The 25,108-nt window shown below is 47.2% G+C and overlaps 1 protein-coding gene across 2 annotated transcripts in view; it reads left to right on the forward strand.

The window, feature by feature from the left end:
- Positions 1-25,108, forward strand: part of LOC138528636 (transient receptor potential cation channel subfamily M member 2-like) — a 1,006,635-nt gene that overhangs the window by 424,383 nt on the left and 557,144 nt on the right. For both annotated transcript variants that reach the window (XM_069640452.1, XM_069640453.1), the window contains exon 11: positions 22,192-22,305. In XM_069640452.1, the coding sequence (XP_069496553.1) occupies positions 22,192-22,305 (114 nt within the window). The remainder of the gene's footprint in view (positions 1-22,191; positions 22,306-25,108) is intronic.

Consider the following 25,108-nt stretch of genomic DNA (forward strand, 5'->3'; position numbering starts at 1 on the left):
TCTATTGGATCAATTAGGTACTTCCAGTTACTTCACCAAATTGGACCTGCGAGGAGCATACAATTTAGTTCGCATTCGTGAAGGCGACGAATGGAAGACCGCATTCAAGACACGGTACGGTCTTTACGAGTATTTGGTGATGCCTTTTGGTCTGTGCAACGCTCCCGCCACTTTTCAATTCTTCATGAATGATATATTCAGGGACATAATGGACCAGTTTGTGGTGATTTATCTGGATGACATTCTGATATATTCATCATCTTTTTCGGAACACGTCAAACACGTTTCTACAGTCCTACAAAGACTAAGGGAGAACCTTCTTTATGTGAAAGCCGAGAAATGCGTCTTTCATTCACAGGAAGTGGAATTCCTGGGCTATGACATTACCAATCTAGGTGCTCGAATGAGCCGTTCCAAGGTGAAGGCCATATTGAATTGGCCGATTCCGCACAATGTCAAGTCATTACAGTCTTTCTTAGGCTTTGTGAATTTTTATCGCAGATTTATTCATTTCTTCTCCAAAACAGTAGCTCCTTTGACGGCCTTAACTAGCTCTAAAGTTCCTTTCTGTTGGAACCCAAATGCCCAAGCATCATTCGAAAAGTTGAAAGAAGCATTTACCACTGCACCCGTGCTTCAACATCCAGATCCAGATCGCCAGTTTATCGTTGAAGCGGATGCATCCGGTGTCGCTACTGGAGCGGTACTCTCACAAGTTTGCACAGAAACCAAGGAGGAGCACCCCGTGGCTTTCTTCTCTCGCAAACTTACCCCATATGAACGGAACTACACCGTCACTGAGCGGGAACTGCTGGCTATCAAGGATGCCTTCCAAGAATGGCGTCACCATCTTCTTGGGGCCAAACATCCGGTGTTAGTGTACTCTGACCATAGAAATCTTCAAGCATTCAAATCCATGAAGTGCCTTACGGCCCGACAGGCCAGATGGCATGTCTTTTTTGCCCCATACGATTTCCAGGTCACATATCGTCCTGCCCGAGAACACGTTAAGTCGGACGCATTGTCCCGTATGAGTGAAGAGGCGAAGGAAGAAGCACAAGTACAGAATCAGTTGTTGGCAGATCATGTAATATGTAGTTGTTCTGTTCAACCATCCTTAAAAACTGAAGTACAAGAGTGGGTGAAAAATCATCCACAAGTTATCCAGGATATGAATCTGGACGTACATAACGGTTTACCATTCACACAAGGAGTGCTCTACCTACCGACGTCTTCAACGCGGAATAAAGCCCTCAAGTGGAATCATGATTCCTTGATCGCAGCCCATCCTGGACGGAAGAAAACACTAGAACTACTCAAAAGATGGTGCTGGTGGCCGTCCATGTCAAAAGATGTCATAGATCATGTATCAACTTGTTCTGTATGCATCCAATGTAAAAACACTCCTGGTAAACCAGTGGGCTTACTCCAGTCCCTACCTGTCCCTAACAAACCATGGGACATGATATCTATGGACTTTGTGGTAGAACTCCCACCAAACCAGGAGTTTGATACCATATGGGTTGTAGTGGATTATTTCACTAAATTGGCTCTTTTTGTTCCCTGTATTGGTTTACCAACCGCTGCTGTTCTGGCTGACCTATTCATCCAACATATATTTCGTTTCTTTGGTCTACCATCAGTAATCATTACAGACAGGGGCTCACAGTTTGCGTCACGCTTCTGGAGAGCACTAACCTCTGCGTTACTGATTGATGATAGAATGTCCAGTGCTTATCACCCTCAAACTGATGGACAGACCGAAAGAGTCAACTGCACTATGGAACAATATCTGCGGTGTCTGTGTCTGCAGTACCAATCGGATTGGCTCACGGTCCTGCCGGCAGCTGAATTCGCCTATAACAACTCCTATCATAGTGCCATAGGCACTTCACCGTTCTATGCGCTTTATGGACAGCACCCTCGATCAATACCTTTGGATTCCAGCTTGTCTTTGGGTACTCCTGCCGCAGGCCGTACCTTTCGTGATCTGAAGAAATTACAGAGGAAAGTGAAGCAGCAATTGGAGCAGGCTAAAAGACGCGACAAGTTCTATGCCGATGCTCATAGAATACCCGCACCCGTCTACAAGGCCGGTATGAAAGTATGGCTGTCCTCTAAGCACTTGAGAATTCCAGGAAAAAAGAAATTATTGCCTAAATACATTGGTCCGTATATAGTGCTCCAAGTAATTAATCCGGCTGCTGTCCGTCTGGCTTTACCACAACGATGGCGAGTGCATCCCGTATTCCACATGTCACTCATTAAGCCATGTTCTGAAGCTACTAGATTGCCTGTACGGCCTGTTACTATTTCTGTACGAGGTTCGGATGAATACGAGGTACAGGACATACTGGATATGAGACTACGTTCTGGTAGGCCGTTTTATCTGGTGGACTGGAAGGGCTATGGTCCCGAAGATAGATCCTGGGAACCTCTTTCTAATATTCATGCTCCTGCTTTATTGAAGCGTTTTCACATGAGAAGGGGAGAGGTTGCCCCTTTGGGGGATGGCACTGTCATGCATGCTGGACGTGGTCCTACCTCCCACGCTCGTAGAACAGCTAGACCGTTCTATTCCAAATGGCGGTTGTTCGACACGTTGCCGGGAAAACGACGTTTGCACTTTTCACGTCGCTAACATCACGTGTATTCTGCTTCGTCACGTGAACTACGGCATTACGTATTTAAGCAGCGTGGAAACTTCACTCGCTGCTTCTGATCGAATCATTTGGCGTTGTGTAGCTGATCCTCCGGTCTGCATCCTTGCAGGTTACAGCTAACTTTTGGCCTTCTATAGCGTGTTTTCCGCCACACGCTGATTCCTGGAGCTGTTTGGTTGCGTGTAATTCCACACGTGCACGCTATCCTCAAACGCGGCTGGCCTGGGCTGCGTGAATCCTGTTCGCGTGTAAATCCACACGCGCACGCTATCTTCAAACGCGGCTGGCCTGGGCTGCGTGAATCCTGTTCGCGTGTAAATCCACACGCGCACGCTATCTTCAAGCGCTGCTGGCCTGGACTGCGTGAATCCTGCTCGCGTGTAAATCCACACGCGTACACTATCTTCAAGCGCTGCTGGCCTGGACTGCGTGAATCCTGCTCGCGTGTAAATCCCACGCGCACGCTATCTTCAAGCGCTGCTGGCCTGGACTGCGTGAATCCTGCTCGCGTGTAAATCCACACGCGTACACTATCTTCAAGCGCTGCTGGCCTGGACTGCGTGAATCCTGCTCGCGTGTAATTCCACACGCGCACGCTATCTTCAAGCGCTGCTGGTCTGGACTGCGTGAATCCTGCTCGCGTGTAAAATCCACACGCATATGTTGTCTTCAAGCGCTGCTGGCCTGGACTGCGTGAATCCTAATCGCGTGTAAATCCACACGCACATGCTCTTTTCTTCGCGGCTGTCCAGAACCGCGTGTACTTTGTTTATACCTTAAAAGGAGCGCTATTTCCAACTCCTGCACCTGTGTTGTTAACAGGGGGATTGATTCATTTCTATACTTTACACTATGTGGGAAGGAAACTTTTCAAGGATAATTGGAAGGTGACAGTGAACAGTACTTTGGACGCTATCCTGTGGTGCATTCAACCCGGTATCTAGCGTGAGCCTCGTTCCGTTCGGGATAAGTCTCCCTTACTAATCTTCCCTTCCTTGTCGTTTGTTCTACCTTGGATTCCTCAAGAGACTCTGCTGGATTCATCTGCCCTAGACTCAAGGTCAGTGTGTGCATTCATGACATTTCCTATTCCACCATACCCAGGTCGGGGCAGTTATTCATGATACTTTATTTTGTTCTAGGCTGACTTCTTATACCTTACCCACGCCCTTTCCAGTGATCCATCGCTCTGCCTGTTTTACCAGTCAGAGAGTTGTATCATTTGGAAGGTCTTAACTTGACTTCACAACTATCAAAACGCGTGAACAGGGATCCGGAAGACCCTACCACCTGTATCCTTTTAAGTACCGTATCCTTTTCAGTTAATACTTTGGTGCTTTCTGACACAGGGGCAGTGGTGTTTTTTGTTTTTTTCCATACTAGGTATGTTGATGTGATAGGACTAGTGATGAGATCTGGATGCTAAAGTTTGGTTTCTAACTGAGGTGTCACAAGGTTGACTCAGGCGGTTAGGCGATGTTAATCTAGTCAGGGGAGACAGTGTAGGTTTATGCGTAGCGGCATTTCGTATGCCTGTATCAGACAAAGTGTGGTGACAGGCAGTTGAGGTGATGCTATTGTACAGATGAGAGCCAAGCCTGGCGTACCTGATGCTAGTAAGGCAGGGTTGGTTGGGGGTAGGTTTGGTGGTGAAATGTTGTAGCCAGAGGGCTGGAGCATTTAGGTATGGATTGAGTGAAGTTGTGTTGCATGAAGGAAGTGCGACCGGTAGATTTGTATCCATTGTAGGAAACATAGTTGTGTGAATTGTAGAGGAAGTTGGTGTGTGGTGTTGGGCAGTAGTGTGGATGAGCTGTGGGCCAAATATGGCTAGAATGGTGAGCAATACGTAGGGGGCGAGATGTAGGTTAGGCAGGTGTGCGAGCTTTAAGGTACTAGCGTACAAGGCTAAGTGATGCGAGTGTGGTCTAGGGGCACAATACATTTAGTAGATGAAGTCGGCTAAGATTTTCGATAGCCTAACTGGGAAAGGGTGCGACAGATAATGCCTGGCAATCTAATGCGGCACAATGAATCTGTCACTGCCTAGCAATGACTAAATTAAATCAGACATAAAGTGACCTGAGCAGGCACAATGAGTGCAAATACCTAGCAATGATTAGATGTAGACAGACATAAAGTAACCTGAGTCTGGAGCATTAGAGTCTGGAGCATTAGAGTGTTCCACCTTATTCCCTTCCATAGTGTTGACCTAGTTGCGAACCGACTGTAGCTCCCGATGGGCTTTGTGGGAACCGGTAGACTACCGGCGGTAGTCCTATATTTCCCTTCCAGTAACTTCAGTTGATTCAAGAGACGTTCATGTTCCTCCCTTCTGATACGATTCAGTGCCGCCCACTTGGATATCAGTGATCCCTGCAAGCAAGCAGGCCTTAACGGCATCCCATCATTGTCCCCCTGAGGATTCTCCCTAACGTACTGGTCAATGCCATCCTCTATCTCCTTATAGCACACAGTGGGCCTCATTACAACCCCGGCGGTAGCCGTGCCAGTACAAACGGCAGGCTGCCGCTGAAGTTGTGCATTTTTTCCGGCGCCTGGCAAGGGGGACTCATCGGGGCATTACAGAAAAAGTCACTCCATTTGAGTCCTATGGGAATGGGGAAGATGGTAGCACCGGCACCATTTATAATGGTTCCGGTGCTACCGTAAAAGTCTGCGAGCGAGTGCCTTTCCGGCCACCAGGTCAGACCTGGCAGGTGGAAAGGCACCCGGCCGCAAACTTGGACTCTGCCGGTCCGGTAACAACAGTGCCGGTAAGCCTACCGGACCGGCAGCGCTGTAATGAGGCCCAGTGTCTTTAATTAACGCCAAACTCAAGTTCCAGGATTTTGGCTTAGGCTCCTGGGGAGGCAGGGCCCACGTATGTGCACCGAGGCATGACCCGAGAAGGTAAAAGGCCCTATGTCTGCTGTCTCACTATACAGAAAAATCCCTGCTGCCAACATGATATGATCGATCCTAGAATAGATCCTATGTACACGCGAATAAAATGTCAACTCTTTCTGGATGAGTATGCCGTCAGGAGTCCGTCAGTGCAGCCTTGGACAACTGACTATGCAGACTCAAAGAAGGTTGGTCGTGCCAATGTACAACCCCCTTGAGACATCCCAATTAGGGTTGAAAGCCATATTTAGTTCTCCTGCCAACACTATTTGGTCCTCAGAGAAGGCGAGAGGCTATAGAGTGCCTCGCCCCATTAAACCAGCCCTCCAAGAAAATAAATCTCCCCTTCCTATCAATTTTAGTGTTGACCAACCTGAATTGACCATTGCTCCCAATCAGGATGCCCACTCCTTTGCTCTTCTTGTTAGCAGAGTGTACGGGTGCAGAAGTAAGACTCTGACACAGAGGGGTTATGTTGTTGGCTATTTATTGAAGGGTGCAAAAGGGAAAAGAATACCCTAACTCACCCTAACACTAAGAGGGGATTCCCTGCCTCAATAGAAATAACTAGTGCCAGAATATCCAAAGTAAAAGGTCCCACTGTCCAGTGTCAAAATCCTAACTCTGTCCCTTGAACACTGAGCTAACTAACTCAAAGGTGAAGTCTTCTTGATCTAGAGGGCGGACTCCCTTCCCTGGACAAAAGGCGGTTCTTGTCTTGATCAGATTCTCCTTGGTTGTCGGACAAATGCCTTTCTTTCCCCAGCCTTCCTCAGTCTTACAAATCAGATATTTGGGATCCCAGACCCTGGTTGGTAGCTTAAGCTTACACTCACAAGCTATTGTGCTGAAGAGTAACAGCCTGGACCCTCTTTCCAAGCTGTTATGGGTCATCGAGCCTTGGGTGCAGACCTGGGTCCCTTTCACCAAAAGCTGCACTGACAAAGCGTTGCTTGGATGCTCTCTCTAAGCTGTATTAGTCCTTGGCCCTTGGGAGCAGACCTGGTTCCTCTGACAAAGTGTTGCACGGAAGAAGCATTGTCTGGATGCTCTCTCCAAGCTGTACACATGGTTCACTCTCCTGCCAAGGTTTAGTACAAGTCCATGTACGATTTGGGTGTGAGTACCATACTTGCCTTTTCTGGCTTTTGCAATACCTCTTTGAGGTTTCTGGGCCCCTGTGGCTTTCGATGTACCTTGTGTAATGTGTTATGCAAGTGCTGGCTCCCTCAATCCAGCTGGGCTCACTTGCGGTACTCCGGTACCTTTCTGGAGATTCCTTCCCCCTGCAGTGGCTCTGCAGGTTTCTTTTGCTTGGGGATGGCATGCTGATGTGTTTTCGTGGTCCTTCGTGGTCCCCCAGTCTATGTGTCGCCAGGAGTCTTGGTCTGCTTCTGGACCGCACGGTCATCCAATCCTTGACCAGCCCCGGACTCTTTCTCCTTCTGCATGGCGTCCAGGTCAGCACCTGTGTGCACCGCAGGCTCGTCTTTCCTCGAGCGGTTCCTCCTGGGAGGTCTTAACAAACTGTCAAGTCGTTAGTTGTTTTTTATCTTACTTCTGCCAATCACTGTTCCTGAACTACTAGACTGGCGAATGTGGTTCCAATGCATAGTCGGCATTGTTCTGCAATCCCTCCATGTCTCAGTACTAGGTGATTATTGAGATGGCAACTCACTAGTACTCCTACTTGTCTCAGTACTCTCTATTTGAGTGTCCTTAGATAGAGTAGATAGGGTGTGAGGGTAAGTATGAAGAGGAATGAGGAGAGATAGAAAAGGTGGGGTAGTTCTGGAAAGGGGCACCAGGGTCATGTGCTGGGTGGGAATACCGCGTTCTCCCGATGTGGTCATCACTGGTCCCAAAGGGGGTCTCCCCTCCTATGAGATCCACCCGCTGAGTATGACCACCAAGGGGACTATCAGGTAGCGGCCTCACCACCCTGGCCTTGTGGAAATGAGCTCCGCCTATGGAAGCAGTGACCATACCCTGGGATTTGTCACAAGAAGCCAAGATTGATGGGGAAAAGGCTTGGACCTCAATATACCAGTATCCACCCTCAGCAGGTGTGTCTCTTGGAGGCATGCAACATCTACGCTTTGTCGCCTAAGGTCTGAGATTAGCTTCATCATCTTTTGAGGGGAGTTGAGACCCCTCACATTATATGTAAGGACTTTGAACTTTCACAGAAAAGGATAAAGGGAAGGCTCCTGACAGAAACAGGCCCTTGACAATACGGGCCTCTCGAGCACTCCTGATGCACAGGTTCAGACTGAACCCTGAGACACATCTGAGGAACAGCAGGCAGGACAATGTGGAAAACATCAACAATCATACTGAGAATAAAGCAACACCTGCATAACTCCATTAAACCAGAGGTTCCCAAATGTAGGTGTGATGTCGTGGATTGACTCCAACCCCATTAGCCAGAGCCAATTCCTAGCCCAGCATAGATCCCAGCCCTCCCATCTATAGCCCCGGGGAACGCCCACCCTCACAGCATTACAGGAGAGCCAGTGGCCTCTTGCCCCTCATGTAAACTGCTGCTGTTCTAAGGCCGGAGGAGTGGGGCCCATCAGCGGGCAACCCCTCTTCCGAGCTGGAGCTTGCAACCACCTCCTGTGAGACCAAATCTGCCGGGGCCCTCATTAGCTGCAGCCCCAAAACCTGCACTGCCTCCTCTAGAGTTGTGCACCAAATTGCCTTCCCATTCCAGTTGAACAAGAGACCAAAGGGGGAAGTCTTTGCTCCTTTTTGCAACTTGTCATTGATTTGGTGGAACACCTGCCGTTTCTGCAGAGTAGGCACTGTAATATCCTGGAAAATCAGAAGAGATTGCCCGTGAGAAGCTACAGGGCCCACTCTTGTTGATGCTCTGAGGATCTCTTCTTTCATTGTGTATGAATGAAATATCATAGCTATATCCTGGGGCTGCACCTTGGAGCCTGCTCGCAGCGTCCCCACTCTGTGGACCCGGTCTAGCACAATACCCTCCTTCGCCACCACCAGGAACATGCATTGGAACACCTGCAGCCCACTTCCTGATATCCGTCCCCTCTATGCCTTCTGCAGCTCCCCAGATCCAAAGATTATCCTCTCTGTGTCTATTTTTCCAGTTCCTTGATCGTCGTCACCAGGAGAGCCATGTTCTGCTTAGCGTCCATGAGTTCCCCTTGAAGATGGAGAACATTCTCCTAGATGGAGTGAACCCGAGATTGTGTCCTCCAGCCTGTTATTCAATTGCTTTGTGTCCTTCGATAGTTCAGATATGGAATTTCTTATTATCTTATTATCTTATTATGTGGCGTTTTACATCACTGCCCTGACTGATTGGGCCAGCTCCTTCTTCAGCTCTTGAAGGCACTCCCGGAGATCACTCTTTGTCAGGGCCTGCAATGCACTGACTCTTCCTACACTAGGAATAGCAGAGGTGGCAATATCCATTCCGTTACCCCACTCGTGGCCTGGTATGCAGAAGGAGCTAAGTAGTTTGCTTCAGCAGGGGTTTTACCAGAGGGCATCTGCCCCAGAGTTGCACTGAACTGGGGCCCAGCTGTCTTTTGCCTGTTTAATGCTTCTCCAGGAGGGCGCAGCACACCAACAGTCCCAGGCACTGCTGACATATTTCTCCTCGTACCTAGTCACCCATGCAGAGGCACTTTCCTCCTGGGGGTTCTCACCCCTCACACGAGAGGGTCCGGTTAAGGCATGGGAGCAAGGAAGTGACAACCCCAACCAGCTCCATGGGGTAAGGCCGCACAGAACCTGGTCTCCCCCCGCACTCTGAAGCTCCAACCGGCCTCCTCCAATGCCATTTTCACTGCCAACGTCAAGCTTTTCCGGCCAAGCTGGGCAGGAGCTGCTGGTGCTTACTCTCAGAGCCATGCTCCCGGTACAGGCCGCAGGCACCTATCTGGAAAGGAGCACGCCGCTCACCCTCCACCCGGGCTCCTCCCTTGCAGTGCAGCGCAGCCACTGCGGGACAGTGTAGGACAGTTGGAGGGCATGTGAGTGTGTGGCTCGCCCTGCGTTTCCTCACAACAGTTAGTCGTGGGGCCACTCCTCGGTGTTCTGATATCCCCAGACCAGCACACTACCCGGCATGCACTGCGTCTGCCGCAGATGGGCCTCTGCGCTCCCGGCTCTGCCCAGGCCCCGACAGGTGGCCTGATTGGTTCAGTTGCAGTCGCGGCACTACAGGAGTATGTGTCTCACTCAGGATCTAGTTAATGCGGGCGTGGCACATTGAAGTTGAAAATATCATATTTATACAGTTAACACGCAGGGCGCGTTGAAGTTGAAGGAGCTTCTAGTGCTTCCTCCGTGTGGGCACGCCCCATGCAGCCTTGCATGCCCCCCGTAGGCAGGCGGCATACTTGCCAACATTCTGTGACCAAAAAGTCTAAGATGTAGGATTTATCAAGTTTCAAAAATAATACTTAGCATAACAATGACATCACAGGAAATTACAAACCATACATTGTTGGCACCACTGGAGCATTCTAAAATGCACAACCCATCAAACAGCACAACATGGGGAGATATTGAAATGTTTGCAATGTATAATTTTGAATGGTAAATTAACACTAAATTTCATTACCCACCTTCACACAAGGTAATCACACAAAGCTGGTAGGCTACGTTTGCCACTCCTCTGTAGCATCAGCCCGGATAGTACATATTTATTACTGCAGTGCAGGTGGAACACTGAACAACATGGAGACTGATACCCTCCTTAGTCTGATAGGCAGATGCTGTGTGATGGTGGTACACTCTGCCACTTGCCTTCTCTGGTGTTTCACCTAAGGTCTGTCCCTGCGTAGAGTACAGGGCAGAGTCATGTAGCTGTCAGGTCAGTGGATTGATCTGAGCCAATCACTCAAATGTATCACTTATCCACTCACCGCACAGACAGATTAATTGCCTTAGAGTCACATAAATTACCTGCCACCATAAAAAGTAGTAGGATCTGTCACCCAAATCTGTAGGCAGTAGGACTGCTTAAAAAGCAGTAGCCCACCTACTGCCTATATCAGTAGGGTTGGCAAGTATGAGGCGGTACACAGGCCCAAAACCGCCGTCAGTCGGGGGCCATGCTGTTTGCGCACAAGTTGAGGGGCAGCCATTCCAGACCTCTTATACCCTGCCGTCCTCCAAAGAACAAACCTATGCTATCTTTGTCTTGCCCTTTTAGGCACTGTTCAGAAAAAAAAACATGTTTTTGCGCAGGACCTGCCCCTACACGACCCCACAAGCATTGCACTGCCTGGCAATCAGCTGCATCTTGCTAGCTGCATGTCCCTGACTGTCTCTGGTTGTAGCATTACTGTGCTTCTTGCTAGGAACGTTGTGAGTTCTGAATTTGAATCCAAACGTATATCTCTTTACATGGGGGCAGTGCCTTTGCCCCCAGACGCAGAGCCACCACTGTTACATCTATCCATGGAGACATGGGCAAACAAGCTTCTTCACAACACCACCCTAACCCTCCTCCCCCTGCACCGCCCCGAGGGAAGAACATCTTTCTTCCTAATCCAACAATATCAACCTAAAAATGTGCACCCAACAAGTATCAACCCTACACACTCAAAAATAAATTCTAGCAAATATTGTAATTTTAAACTGGGGTACCAAAAATAGGCTGCACACACGTTAAACCAGAACATTGCACTCAAACTGTGTGTCATAAAGGGTATCACCCCATCACTGCGCATCCCAAAATGCCAAATTTCCACAGCCCCATTTCACTGCATATATATATGGGGGGGTGGATAAAGTTAATAATAAATGTGAGCGGTTTGGGGCTGCACAGGGTCTCCTCCGCATATATATGCAGTGAATTGGGGTAAAACAAAAACTTCGCATTTTGGTGATGCTCAGTAAAAAATGCATAGTGATCACATAAAGTTAAGGACGTGACCAGCACCTGGGGCAACGCGAGTACTCCTTCTACTCCCCACCACATGCCGTGCATACCAGGTTAGATTATATTTTTCTCAGCCAGATACAACAGTCTGTGTTTGTCGATGCTCACTATTTGCCGAGGGTACTGTCCGATCACTCTCCTCTGTTGGCCACCTGGGAGGTGTTCCCGCCTAGACCCCCACATTCCCACGTGGAGATTGAGAGCCGAAGCTCTACTTGATACAGCATTCAGAGAGCGCATAAGAGACGAGACTGAACAATATTGGGAGAACAACCTGCATAGTGTTAAATACATAAGCACCGCCTGGGAGGCATATAAGGTGGTCATGCGGGGTGAGATGATCGCAGCAGCTGGGGGTGCCCAGAGATCCATCACAACCCTGTTGGAACGAGCCGAGAGAGACCTATGCGCCCTTGAGGGCAGGGCTGACTCATCTCCCGATCATTTACTTAAAATTACCGAACTCAGACAAACCTGCCTAAAGCACTGGGAAGCCCTAGGTAAACTAAGCTACACCAAACACACGGAAAGAGTCCATGCCCTGGGGGACAAACCCGGGAAACTCTTAGCCTGGCTCTACAAGAGGGAAACCCTCAGGCTACCCATATGCCACATACTCACACCGGACGGCACTACCGTGCATACCCAACAGGAAATTAATTCGGTTTTCTCTAGCTGCTACCATAATTTGTACTCTGAGACCCCCCCCTCCTCTGACACGGGGATCGAAGACGCCCTCGACGTCATCGACCTGCCAAAACTAGACTTGCATATGGCTGAGACCCTCGACGAGCCCATCACCCCCGACGAGGTCAAGGTGATAATTATAACGCTACCAGCTGGGAAAACCCCGGGCTCGGATGGCCTCCCGGGTGAGTTCTACAAAACCTATGAAGAAACACTTGCCCCTATATTAGCCCAGGTCTATAATGAGGCCTTCGAGTGTGGCGCCCTCCCGGATTCCCTGAGCGAGGCCGTGATAATACCCCTACTCAAACCTGGGAAGGACGGGGCAGATTGTGCCTCATACAGGCCCCTTTCCATGCTAAATGTAGACTGCAAGATCCTCACAGCACTGCTCGCTAACAGACTACGCAGAGTGATCCCACTGTTGATCCACCAAGACCAAACCGGATATGTCCCCGGACGATCCATCACTGAGAACCTGCGTAGGTTACATCACGTCATTTATAGTACCGAGGGAAGACCACAGAAACTTGCGGTGGCGTCACTGGATGCCACCAAAGCTTTTGATTCCGTGAGGTGGGAATGGCTATATGCTACCATGGCAAAGATGGGAATAGGCCCCGTATTTCTGAAATGGACCCAGCTGGTTTATGCCAACCCTACTGCAAGGGTACGAACCAATAGAACCTTTTCCGCGAAATGGTCCCTACACAGAGGCACCCGTCAGGGTAACCCCCTACCCCCCATGTTGTACATCATCGCCGCTGAGCCTGTAGCAGCCTATCTGAGACAGGAATATGGAGATGGGGGCATCACTATAGATGGGACGACTCACCTCGTCTCTATGTACGCGGACGACACCCTCTTGTATTTACAGGACCCTGAACACCTCCGACCCTACATTCTTGAAACCCTGGACAGCTTTCACAAGCACACCGGGATCCAGATTAATAAGAGTAAATCTTGCCTCTACCCCCTAGCTGCACTACACAGTGAATATTATGGATCTCTCCCTCCCCTAGATCTCGAATGGCAGGTGACATCGTTTAAATATTTGGGGATAACTATACATCGAAACCCCGGCACAGAACATATTCTTAACACCGTAAGGGCCAAAGACTCTCTCTTAAAGTCCATGGAGTTTTGGAGGCGGCTCCCGCTTTCGGTGGCCGGGAGAGCGGGCCTCCTTAAGATGGTCGGCCTGCCCTGCCTATTGCATAACTTCACTAACATTCCCTTCTATATCTCCCCCGCGTTCTTTAAAGACCTCAACAAACTCTGTAGGGGCTTCCTCTGGCAGGGAGGCAGGCACAGGGTGGCATTGGAGACTCTCCAGAGACCATACGAGAGGGACATACGAGAGAGACCCAATTTCGAACTCTATTTCTTTGCCAGCCAGTTAAGACGGTGGATGGCCGACGAAAGCACAACCGACACTCGCCTCCTCCAGCCGGCCCTCCCCAAGCTATTACTTAGGGATTTGCTGTGGACCAGGAAGAGTGCCCTCGAACACTGCCTCGAACACTGCCCTTACCTCGTTAAGCTGGGGCTCCGACTCTGGAAAAGGGCCTGCAAACTGGTCGGGTCCGAGGACCCGTACTCCCCGCAGATCCCCATTGCAGCACTCATGTCCAATCATTCCTGGGGGCAACTTGAGACCCGTACACAATGGGAGCCCTTCGGGGTGGCCACACTGGGGGACCTAATCCAAGAACAGACGGGTTTGGCCTTCCCGGACCTTTGCGACGCCACGGGCCTCCCGGCTGGGCAATTCCTGCTGCACAGAGCGGTCATACAGGCCCTGACTAGCAGATGGCCTGTCGTTATCGACCAGACTGATGAAAACAAATGTATCGAAACAATACTGAATGCGGCCGAGGGGGGCCACGAAACCTCACGTATTTACAAAGGGCCCTACTATGGGGCTCCACCAAAGATGACCTCAAATGCCGGGACAAATGGGAGACCGAATTGAACTTGGTTTTTGAAGACAAAGCCTGGGGCAATATAACCCACTACCACAACAAAAATCTCCCGAAACGCCCGCTTACAGCTCATCCAACTGTATGTTATGAACAGAGCGTACCTCACCCCAGAAGCTATATCCAGATTTACCATTGCGAGCACCCAATCATGTCCCAAATGCAGTGAGCCCAAGGTTGGCATGACCCACATGTTCCGGGGATGCCCAGCGATCAGAGAATTCTGGACACAAGTGAAGGGAAGGGTGGCTGGTGCAGACATAGACATTGAAGTGGACGAACCCTCGGCATGCATCCTGGGCAGGTATGGGCGCAGCAGGGAGAACAAACCCCTCAACAAGCTCAGAGACCTTATTTATATAACGCCCAAAAGGCGAATAGCCAGGGTGGTGGAAGAGCCCCAGAGGCCCGCCTATGCCCCTATGGTGGGGAGATCTTACAAAGTGGATCACAACTGAAACTGCAGCATGGGAGACGGCGATCCAAGTGCAGAGACTTGATTCTAGCGAAGAGCTACACCGTTGGGTGGCCTCAACAGTACCCCTGCTCTATCCAAAATCACAGGAGGGTGAGATAACCGGGGAAGGCGACCCAGGCCTGGGCATGGACTCATGATGAACATAGAATTTACCGTGGTCTTGGAGGGGGAAGGGAGGGATGGGTGGGGGGGAGTTGGGGATTTACCTGCTGATATACTTGACCATTGCCACTGATGCCAGTTTTTTGTTATCTTATGTTATGAAACTAATAAAATATATTTAAAAAAAAAGTTAAGGACGTAAATAGAAATTTCTGGTTGAATGTACCACTTTGTTGATCATTTTTAAGTTACTTACCTTCATGCAATGTGTCTAATACATCAAAAATATTTCCAAAAATATTCTTGAACCAGACATTTGTGTCCCAACAAATGTCATGGCACTACAGTTAGTCTTTTTGGGACACATTTTAAGTATCTCAAAAGTTATCAATAAAGAAAGCGGTGTATTCAGCCTGGAATTTACACGTATATACATGGATAAAGCGCCCAATGTGATAGAATAAAGGAAATGCTGTGCAGTTTGAGTGTAACACTTATGTCCAGCAACAATCGGTAGTACTACAGTACTAATACTAACAAGGGAGACAGTGACCGTGACCTGGCCTGTATGAACAGCAACCACCCGTTCCTTCTCTCTCATGAATGGGGTATTATTTCACTGTCTGTGGTCCGATAAGGGTCAGCATTGATGGGCAACAGTCGTTTGTTACCCTTCTACACCAACCTCTGCTTGGTGAGTCGCTTGGTGACTCATGTGAACTTTAATCTAATTTCTGTGGTTCATACATTTCCATTAAGTCAATTACTTTTGCAACAGCGCAGCCCTTCTCAGCTTCTAGCACACTGTGCAGGTGCATTGAATCACAAAAGGCCTAATCAGGGGTATTGCTGGCAGAGCCCCTTTGGATGACTCTTATTCTGCCGATGCTTCATATTGGTGCTTTCCTGTCCTGTGTCGCATTCCTATGCCTCAATTCTTTCAGCAATAGCAATCCAGTGAACCCTAACCCTCTTTCCTGGGCAGGTTGCGGACAGTTCCCTGTTTATAGTTAAAGTGCAGATGCTATGACCTTACAGGGAGGCAAGGGTTTGTGCTACCTCTGCGCACGACCCACAGGAGATAATGACAGCAAGGCTCTCATAACCCCGCCCATAGAATAAGGCAACACATTCCTCTCAGCTCCTCTCTACCCCCTTTAAAAGGACATTATGTGGCAGCTTGCATAATCACACACTCTTCTCAATACAATCACACTCACAGTGCCGCCACACTGGTAGTTTTTCACAGGCTTTCACTCCCAACTCACCTTCTCTTCACAATGTTCTACATCATAATTAAGGCCCTCCCCATCAAGAAGACTTTGCAAATAGCCCAACAATCTTATTGCGCTATGAGGCTACCATTCCACTGAAAGCTGAACCCAAGTCAGGCTGTAAATCTATAGGTGTAAGAAAGAGAAGACACGCAAAGCCTGTCTTAAGTGTATGACCAAGGATATAGTGTGCTCTCCCCAGTTCTCTCAGGCAGTGGGACTGCATAGTTAAAAAAGGGTAGAAAGGGCGCAGAGGACAGAAAAAGAGAGGAACAAGGGAGGGGAGAGATGGGAACAAGAACGGAGTGCAGATGAAAGATAGGGATAGTTTGCATTAAGGGGTGACCAGTGTGTGCAGGGGAGAGAGGGGTGCAGGAAAGACCAGAACACAGGACAAGTCAGGAATGGTGGGTGGACACCCAATCTTTTTGGGACGAGCTATGCTCAGGCCATGAAAGCCTTTTGACCTGGGAAGTGGTAACATTTTTTACATGAACTGAGCTTTCTGAAGTGAGATGCCAAATTAAAGGATTTTGTACTCTGAACTCCTTTTCTTTTTCTTAATTTTCTTCTGTTTTCTTTTCTTCTTTTCTCTTGTTTTATACAGTGATGATATGTGATTTCATACGTACTGCTATTTTAATTTTGTGAAAAGTCAAGTTCTTCGACTAAAATACAATAAATAAATAAAAAAGCAAAGTCCCAAGGTGTCCCCTATCCCCCCAGATTGTATGGGTTTCCTATGCCCCTGCAGCCAGTGCTTTGATTTTCTCTGTCTCAATATCACCTTAAGCTGGAATACCCTCTTAGAACCTAGACATCTAGAATGCATGCTGTGAACAGCTCTGCGGCATCTAGGCATATACACATGCACATGGTATGTATGGATTCCAAATAAGCTTAATTTTCATAAATGTTTGTCTCACAACATGCAGCTGAAGTTCTGGCTTTCGCTATGAAATCTGGGATTTGTAGTTTGCACATACAATAAAACTATGCATTACAACTGCTGGAGGAAAGCTGCCAGATGTGCAGATGGACCTTTCACAGAAGTCATCCTATAGTGCCCTGCCTGTCTACTGTACCATAACTGCTTCTGTTTTAGGATGTGATGTCTCAAGAGTTAGTGTCATTTTAAGTTCATGGTTTATTTCGAATAATGGAGATTTGATGTGGGTGTAAGGTGGCATGCCCACGCGCCAATCACCAATCGAGCAATAATTATCCAGTTGTGGATTTTTAATTTGCATTATGAGATCTGTAGTCTTTGATTCAGAATAGGAAAAGCAGAAATACACTTCCCATGTCTTAAAAGGCTAAGAAATATTAGTAAGGGATAATGATTCTATGAATGGAATGAGGCCTTCAGCATGTAGTAGGGAGACTTGAGGCTCTTGCATGAGACCTTTTGCTGCAGGACAATTGACCATATGGATAAGGTTCTACCAGTGGAGATTGAGTGCAGTGGGGCTGCGATGAATATATGATCTCAGCATACGCTAGGACACTATCATATCGACCGCCATAACCTCCATGCCTTTGATCCACCAGCATTGCTGCTCAGAGCCCCGAGTCCACTATTTTATCTCCTGCCTTTTAATTACATGATGTGCTTCTGCCAAAAGATTCAAAAACACTTGACTTCATATTGCCAGTTCTGCCCAATTGTTTTGGATTGGTCAGTCATAAGGATTGTGTCAGTGGAAGTATTGCCAGTGGGTGTGCATAGCACTTAAGGGTTGCAGTATATGTTGGTATATGTTGATTGAGCTGTTTCACGAGGCAGAGATCTGCTGTACTTGGGGGTCCCTGGTGCTCACTGTTCCTGTCAACTTTGATGCAAGCATTAGCACAAGGTGGACTGCATGGCTGTGCTCAAAGATAGGGAGTTCCTTATGTGAGGGGAAGGGGACAGAGGGCAAAAGCAATGTCGAACACTCATGGCTGTTGTCACAGACAGCTCAAGAAACACTCCAAGTTTTCGAGGTGGTACATGTTTTTTTAACTTAAGCTAATTAAGCTTTTTAATGGGCCCTGTGGTTGTCCCACTATCCCGTCTTGTAAAGCCCCTCTTCTCTAACCCAGGCATCCCAAAACCCAAGGTTAGTAAATACTGATTATTGATCCCTCCCCTCTAAGTTCTGACTTCCGCTGGAGATGAATATCTCATGGCCGTTGACCTTTCCTATGTATACTCCCTCAGGGACTTCCTAGACGGTCCCTACTCTATCCAATGGTTAGTAATTCTCTAAGGGTATTGGAAACGCTCCCCCTTCCTACTCCTCCTGCCTCTCACTCTACTCCTTACCTCTATCTACCCTGTCCCTCCAGTGTCTCTCAGTCCTTCTAAGTCTCGTCTTCACCCTATAAGGTTATTAATACCTACTCCACACTGCTGCTCCCTCCTCCACACTATTGCTACTACACCCACCTTCTATTCTGACACCCTCCTTTCACTCACACACAAACACTTCACTGGCACTCATTACACTGTCTCACCTAACCACACTTTTTACTCTTTTACGCACACTTATAATGCAGTACAACATGCATTCACTAACCAATGTCTCACCTGCTTCAAAAATCTCCTCCACCAGTCACTCCACCATCCTTCCTCCAGCTAGTCTCTTGGTCTGCCCCCTCCATGCCATCTGATCTCATCTGAACAACTCACAACTTCCTGTTTCCTGGGGGCTTTCTTATACCACTCCCTGTCCTCTGATTGGAGTCTGTCCCTATCAAATTGGACCCTCGCTTCCCCACCTGGGAGGTAATGAAAACAAAGAAGGTTTTAAATGGTGGGTAAGCGCTGCCCCTTTTCCCCGCATAGGAACGCTGTGAGGCAGCAATGGCGGCCAGTGCTGTATATTGTCCAGGTTCGTGTTAGGGGACCCTTGGCAGGCTCTCCCCAAGGTTAAGTGGTGCCACTTAGGGTTTCTGCCCCTTAATTAAGTCTCTGCTGGTTTAGGGGCCCAGCTGAGGACTCCCCTTTGGGTGTTCCATGGCTGGCGTGCGATGCATGACTGAACGCTATGCTATATAAGAGCTTCATGTCTGGTCTCTGTTCCTAATGTGGTGCAGACAACAGGGCGTGCATGCACACGAGTAGCTGGAGGGAACGCCTCTTTCTCTCTCTCTCTCTGTTTCTCTTTCTCTCTCTCTCCCCTAGAATTGTTCTTTCTCACTGGGGTGTCCATAGGTCTGAGCGTGGAGTGCTGTGGCTTCCCTTCTTTGTGGGAGTTCATGTTCTTGCTTCTTCTTCTTTCTGGAGTTAGAAGAGACCTCTGCCAGCATTTTGATTCTTAGGCATTGGGGGATGCAATTCAGTACTACACAGAAACAGACGGCCACTTGGGGGAGCAGCAGTAATTGGGGCCCTCTCAAACTCTACCATCCTCCACAGGTGCAAGACTGGCCCTGGATTTCTCTGTGGTAGCCAGACCCACCCAAGGCTGAGAGGGGTTCCCATCTGCTCTTGACGAGCCCAGGTTACTGGTTCCCATCTGCTCTTGAGAAGCCCAGGTTACTGTCCTTGTTGCACTGTACCCAGAGCCCTGATGTTACTGTGGCAGAGGGGTGGATCGATAATGAGTCTCATCAATGAATAATGGGTTTACAGCAACAAAAGGAGAATAAAGAAACTGTTTCTCAACCTGGAATTAGTCTTTTCCAAAACAATGATTAAACTCTTGCCAAATAATTAATATTGTTTGACGTGAGTGATAATAATATTACTGTAACAACGTTTAAAAAAATGTGAGGACATTGGAGGGGAGGATCAAACCCACAGCTCCTGAATACTGTAATTGCTCAAGGGGCATTTGAAATAAGTCCACAAAGTACTCTGGCTCGACGATATAAACAATTTTGTGTGAGCTCCTTACCAAAGATTTTAGCTGCAAAACATATACACCTGTGAAAAAGCTGCAACCAGTGGTCACTGAGCAAAGTGGGCTCTAATGAAAATGTGATTTGCCGACAGTACTGGTTGTGCACCGAAGTCCATCTTTTGACCTGGGCCCTTTTGGAATACTGTAAATATTTTCTAAATAAAGCAAACCCGTTATATCAAATTGTGAGTTCTATCAGCAAAGTACCCATGTTGGAGGGAGGGAGGTTGTTGTGCTTAGTGAGGAAGAGGTTTATTTTGCAATACTAGAAGGGTAGGAGTTTTGGTGCTAAGAACATGGATTGCCAGTAAAAACTAGCTTCTATTAGCATACAGTTGAAGTCACTTCTGCCTTGAATTGCAAAATGACTATCATGGCTGGCAGCACCTGGGAGAAAGCAGAGCACCGGCGAGTGACTGCGATTATGCAAGGCCATTGTTTTGTTCATGTCTGTGGGGGAGGGCATCAGCAACCGGCAAAGCAACTTTAAGACGACTGCACTGTTCAGAACTCACGTCAAGGATCAGCATTGTCCCCTATCTTATTTAACATTTATATAAGATTTCTCCTGCTCCTTATTGAGTCACATGGGTTTTGTTTCTATTCTTACGCTGAGGATACCCAGATCTTGGTCCGTCTGGACCTGACTAAATCTGAAAACGGCTAGCCGGCTAAGAAAATGTGTTGAAGAACTGGGAACATGGATGACATCGAACTAGTTGAAGTTAAACGGTAGCAAAACCAAGGTCTGGGTTGTAGGTACCCCAACTCTTTAACTGTTTTGGACGGCTGACTTCTGGCCCACTTCCATGGGTCCCCTCCCCACGCCGGTTCCGTGAGTCAGGAACCTGGAGGTGAGGATTTCCGCCCCCCTGACCATGGATGAACAGGTCGATGCGGTCTGTAAAACCAGTGATTTCAAACTTTGCGTTCTCGGGAAGGTCCTCCCTTTCATTCCTTCAGCCAATCAAGCTCCGGTGGTTGCTGCCTTGGTCCTTAGTGTACTGGACTACTGCAATTCACTTTATCTGGATCAACCCGGCTACTTGACTGGGCGCCTGTAGTTGCTTCAGAACGCTGCGGCTAGATCTACCATCCACTCCCCTTTCGGAGCCCATATGACTCCTTTGCTGAGGCAACTGCACTGGCTCCCTGTCACTCGCCGGATTATGTTTAAATCTATGTGTATAGTGCGCCAAGCCTTTTATGGCATGGGAGCAGAATTCCTGCAAACCAAGTTCACCCGCTATAAGTCACTTTGCAGGTGGCAGTGCCACGCTTCAGGTTGGCCCGAAACGTAGGATGGGCCTTCTCGGTTGGGGCCACCAAAGCGTGGAACGACTTGCCCCTTTCCCTGCGGGAGATTACTGACCACTTTGCCTTCCGTCAGAAACTGAAGACCTTGCTTTTTTAGTACAGTAACTCAGAAAAACTCCTCATCTCTCCAGCGTCATGATGCCTTCGGGCGAACGTGCGCTAAATAAATATAGTTAACGTAACATAACACCATTCATTTATCTTATCTGATATTATGTTCATATTTATATGAAATAAGAACAGTTGAAAAAAGCTTTGAAAAGGAAATGAGCATTGGTCATCTAGAGGGAAGTGCATTGTTTGGCCTTTAGGCAGTTGGCGTGACTTCTTGATTGTCCCTTTAGCAGTTGCTCTAGGCTACCAAAAGCGTGACTGAAACTGCATCTCGGCTTTTAAATTATCTACTGTACATTAAGCACTTTATACAGATCAGGAGGAAAGGAGGAGTTAAGTTACTTCAGGAGAGCGCCTTGATGGCTTCGCCCACAGCAGGGACTTTACTTTGGAGGAGAGGGGTATTAGTTCTTCCACAAGCTCTGACAGTCAGTTTAGCATCTTTTGTCTAGAAGAGAAGAATTATTTTTGAAAACATACAATATAGCAAATACTTTGCTGTTGACGTGATAAGATGCCCTTAATAAACAGAGTGAGGGAAAGGTCAGTCTGCAAAAAAAATAAAAGGGTGAAAAAGAAGAAATTAACAGAAAGTAGAAAGAAAAGCAGGAGGAGGGTGAAGACTGAAATGCGGGATGATGTGGTTGGTAGATGTGAGCCACTCCCACAGTAATAAACAAAATTACTTGCAAACCTTTCTAAGATTATATGGTAAAAAATTGTTAGAACTACTGTTTATGCCTTTTTATTACCATTGTTTCTTGAATAAGTATGTGAAAGCGAAACCCTCACACAAACCTTTAATTTAACTTACTATTATTTTGTTTCCCTCTAATCATTTCTCTTGCAAGTGCCCAATTGAAGACGGGTGCGAAATGGAGACATTTGAACACCCTGTACGGGATCTTCTCATCTGGGCGATCCTTCAGAACCGGGTGGTGCTGGCAGAGGCCCTCTGGTCACAGGTAATGAACCCCCATTCCTTCAGCACTGCTACCTTCCAGGAATCGAGATTCCATGCCTAGGGTGCAGTCAGTATGAAAAGGAGGTGATGTGGGTGAAAATGACTTCAAGCTTCATATATATATTATTCAAGTGATTTTAAGACGTACAACCTTTTTTAGTGTATACCTTTTCATTGGTTTTAAGAAAAGTATAGACAAATACATTGAGGACACTTCATAATCCAGTCTATATACAACAGATTGTTCAACAGTACCAGAATTTAGAACACATACTTCTCACTATTCAAAGAGTTAAACCTGGAAGGGGATGGCATGGGGTGGACCATGTATCTGGTTGGAAGCTGCACCGTTCGGATGATTGAAGACGTGACGTTCTCCATGCAGGGTCCGATCAGGGGGGCGGTCGAATCCTACAGGTAGCCAGACGGATATAGTTTTGATCAGTAATTACGCATTGTATTTTATTTTGGAATGTTCAGGGGATATAATATTAGATGCTGTATTATGGGGGTTTGCAGACCTACAGGTTTTAGCACTTTTATGGGGCATTTGGTTGGATTTGGTTCAGGACGTTTTCTAGGGGATTCCAAATATGTGTAAAGTTTGTTAGGGAGATTGGATCCCAACATATTGTTTTTTTCTAGTCTGTGTGACTGGCTTATGGAGTTATGTCCTGTGAGACGGCGGCTCCTGGATTTTCCATTGGGATGTAATACATTGAATGGTTGCTGCTAGCAATGTGTCTAGAAGCTGTATGCGCCTGGGAGTGAGAATTCTATCCTTGTTGAGGCAGAATTCCTTTAGTGATATGTTTGAGTTCCGCTGCAGTATGTCTATGATATTCTTTGCTATCTCTCTCCAAAACCTGGACAGACATGGGCAGAAAAATAGGATATGCTCGATTGAGCCTACTTCTTGTGTACCTTTACATCTCCAGCACGTTGAGTTGGGGAAGATGTTGGCCTTATGCATTATGTCTGGCGACCATAGAGCTCTGTGTAGGACAAATAAGAGGGTTTGGGAATTGTCAGCAGATCTCGAGGATTGAAATGTTCTTTTATAGATGTGTTCCTATTGGGTGGAACCTAGGTTGATGGCCAAGTTTTGTTCCCATTTCGGATTGGTTGTGGAACTGATTTTTGCTGTATTATTAACTAGTGTTCTTTTTATTATAGAATGCACTGACCTTGTATGGTTTACTTTTCAGCAGAATGTCCTTTGAGATGTTATTATCTACTGTCTGGTTGTTTAACTTGAGTTAGTTTATTGCGCTTATTAATTTCAAATAGTTACCAAACTCATTGCAGGTAACGTGATGATCTTGAGGGGTGTATCAATGCCAAAGAGTTGCTATGTATAAAATATTTTCCTTTCACCATATTGAGGGAATACTGAGTTTATTTTGGCTTGTTCTGGGAGTTTTAGTGAATATTGTAAATCTTTTTGATGATGTGGAAAGTCTTAATTGTTCTTTGTGTTCCTTTGGATTTCTCTTTGAAAGTCTGCTGTCAATGTGAACGGACATGAGAGCTGCTTCCAGTTTTAGGCATTTTGGATCCTCCCCCAATTTCAGTAGGGGGGGTGATAAGAAATTTCATTGATTTGAGCGAATATGAAGGCTTGATGTTACGCTAGGAAATTTGGAAAATGGACTCCCCCCTGATCGTTGTCGGTCTGGAGTCCACTTCCCTATACAATTTGCTATTGAAGGGGATAGGAATCATTGCAAGGTGCTAGAGTATTATCGGCGAGATCATCATTTTGATTGTGTCCAGTCTGCCCAACCACGACAAACACAGAGAGGAACATTTCTCTATTTCTTTCTTTGTTTTGAATTGTGGATGTTTGGACTTTGGAAATGGTAGAGTGTATGCTTGGGGTGAACTCAGTTCCCAAGTATTTAATGTCTTTCATCCAACATTGGCCTAACTCATCTAGGTCGTCCTTAATGCATGTAATTGATAATGGAAGGAGTTCTGTTTGTTCTCTGTTTAGCTTATATCCGGATACTTTTGCATAATTTTCTATATGGAACATCGCCTGCCGCACTGTAGTGCTTGGGTTAGAGAGAAAAATAATAACGCTTTGTGCGTAAGCAGCTAGTTTAAAATTGTGTTTTTGAATTTGGATTCCCTTGAGGTTCATGTTGTTCCTGATGGATTCTAGCAGTGGTGCAAGTGGCAGAATGTAATGAAGTGGGGATAACGGGCAGCCTTGTCCAGTGCCTCTGGTGAGAGGGAACAGGGCTAGGACTGTAATTGACTGTGGAACTGTGATTGAAGCCCTGGGGGTGTCATATAGGCATTTAACTAATTTGTAAGGGATTGCCGATGCCATGCCAGCTTAGTACCTGAAAGAACAAATTCCATTCTACGCAGTCAAACACCTTCTCGGCATCTAGACCCATTATAAGTCTGAGTTCTAGGTTAGGGTAAGAGAGGACTAGTATGTCAGATAAGAGTCCAGTGTTTGCATCGGCATGCCTCCCTTTTATAAATCTAACTTGCTTGTTTTTGATCAAGAATGGCAGGTTTTGTTCCAGTCTGGTGGCAAGTATTTTGTTGTAGATGTTACAGTCTACGCTGATAATGAAATTGTTTTTGTTTGTTTTATTTGCTTATATAGCGCAGCGAGCCCGAAGGTATCTGGGTGCATTTTCTTGGGTACAAAGTTGCATAGCATATATACATACAGTATGGGTTACAAAGAATTTACATTTTAACGTAGGCAATACTTTGACAGTACATACATAGAGGGCATGGCATAGTATAACATGTACAGATGAGGGTTCAGATAATCTGGG

The sequence above is a fragment of the Ambystoma mexicanum genome, chromosome 7q (genome assembly GCF_040938575.1).
Source record: "Ambystoma mexicanum isolate Mex_15411 chromosome 7q, UKY_AmexF1_1, whole genome shotgun sequence".
Classification (NCBI taxonomy): domain Eukaryota; kingdom Metazoa; phylum Chordata; class Amphibia; order Caudata; family Ambystomatidae; genus Ambystoma; species Ambystoma mexicanum.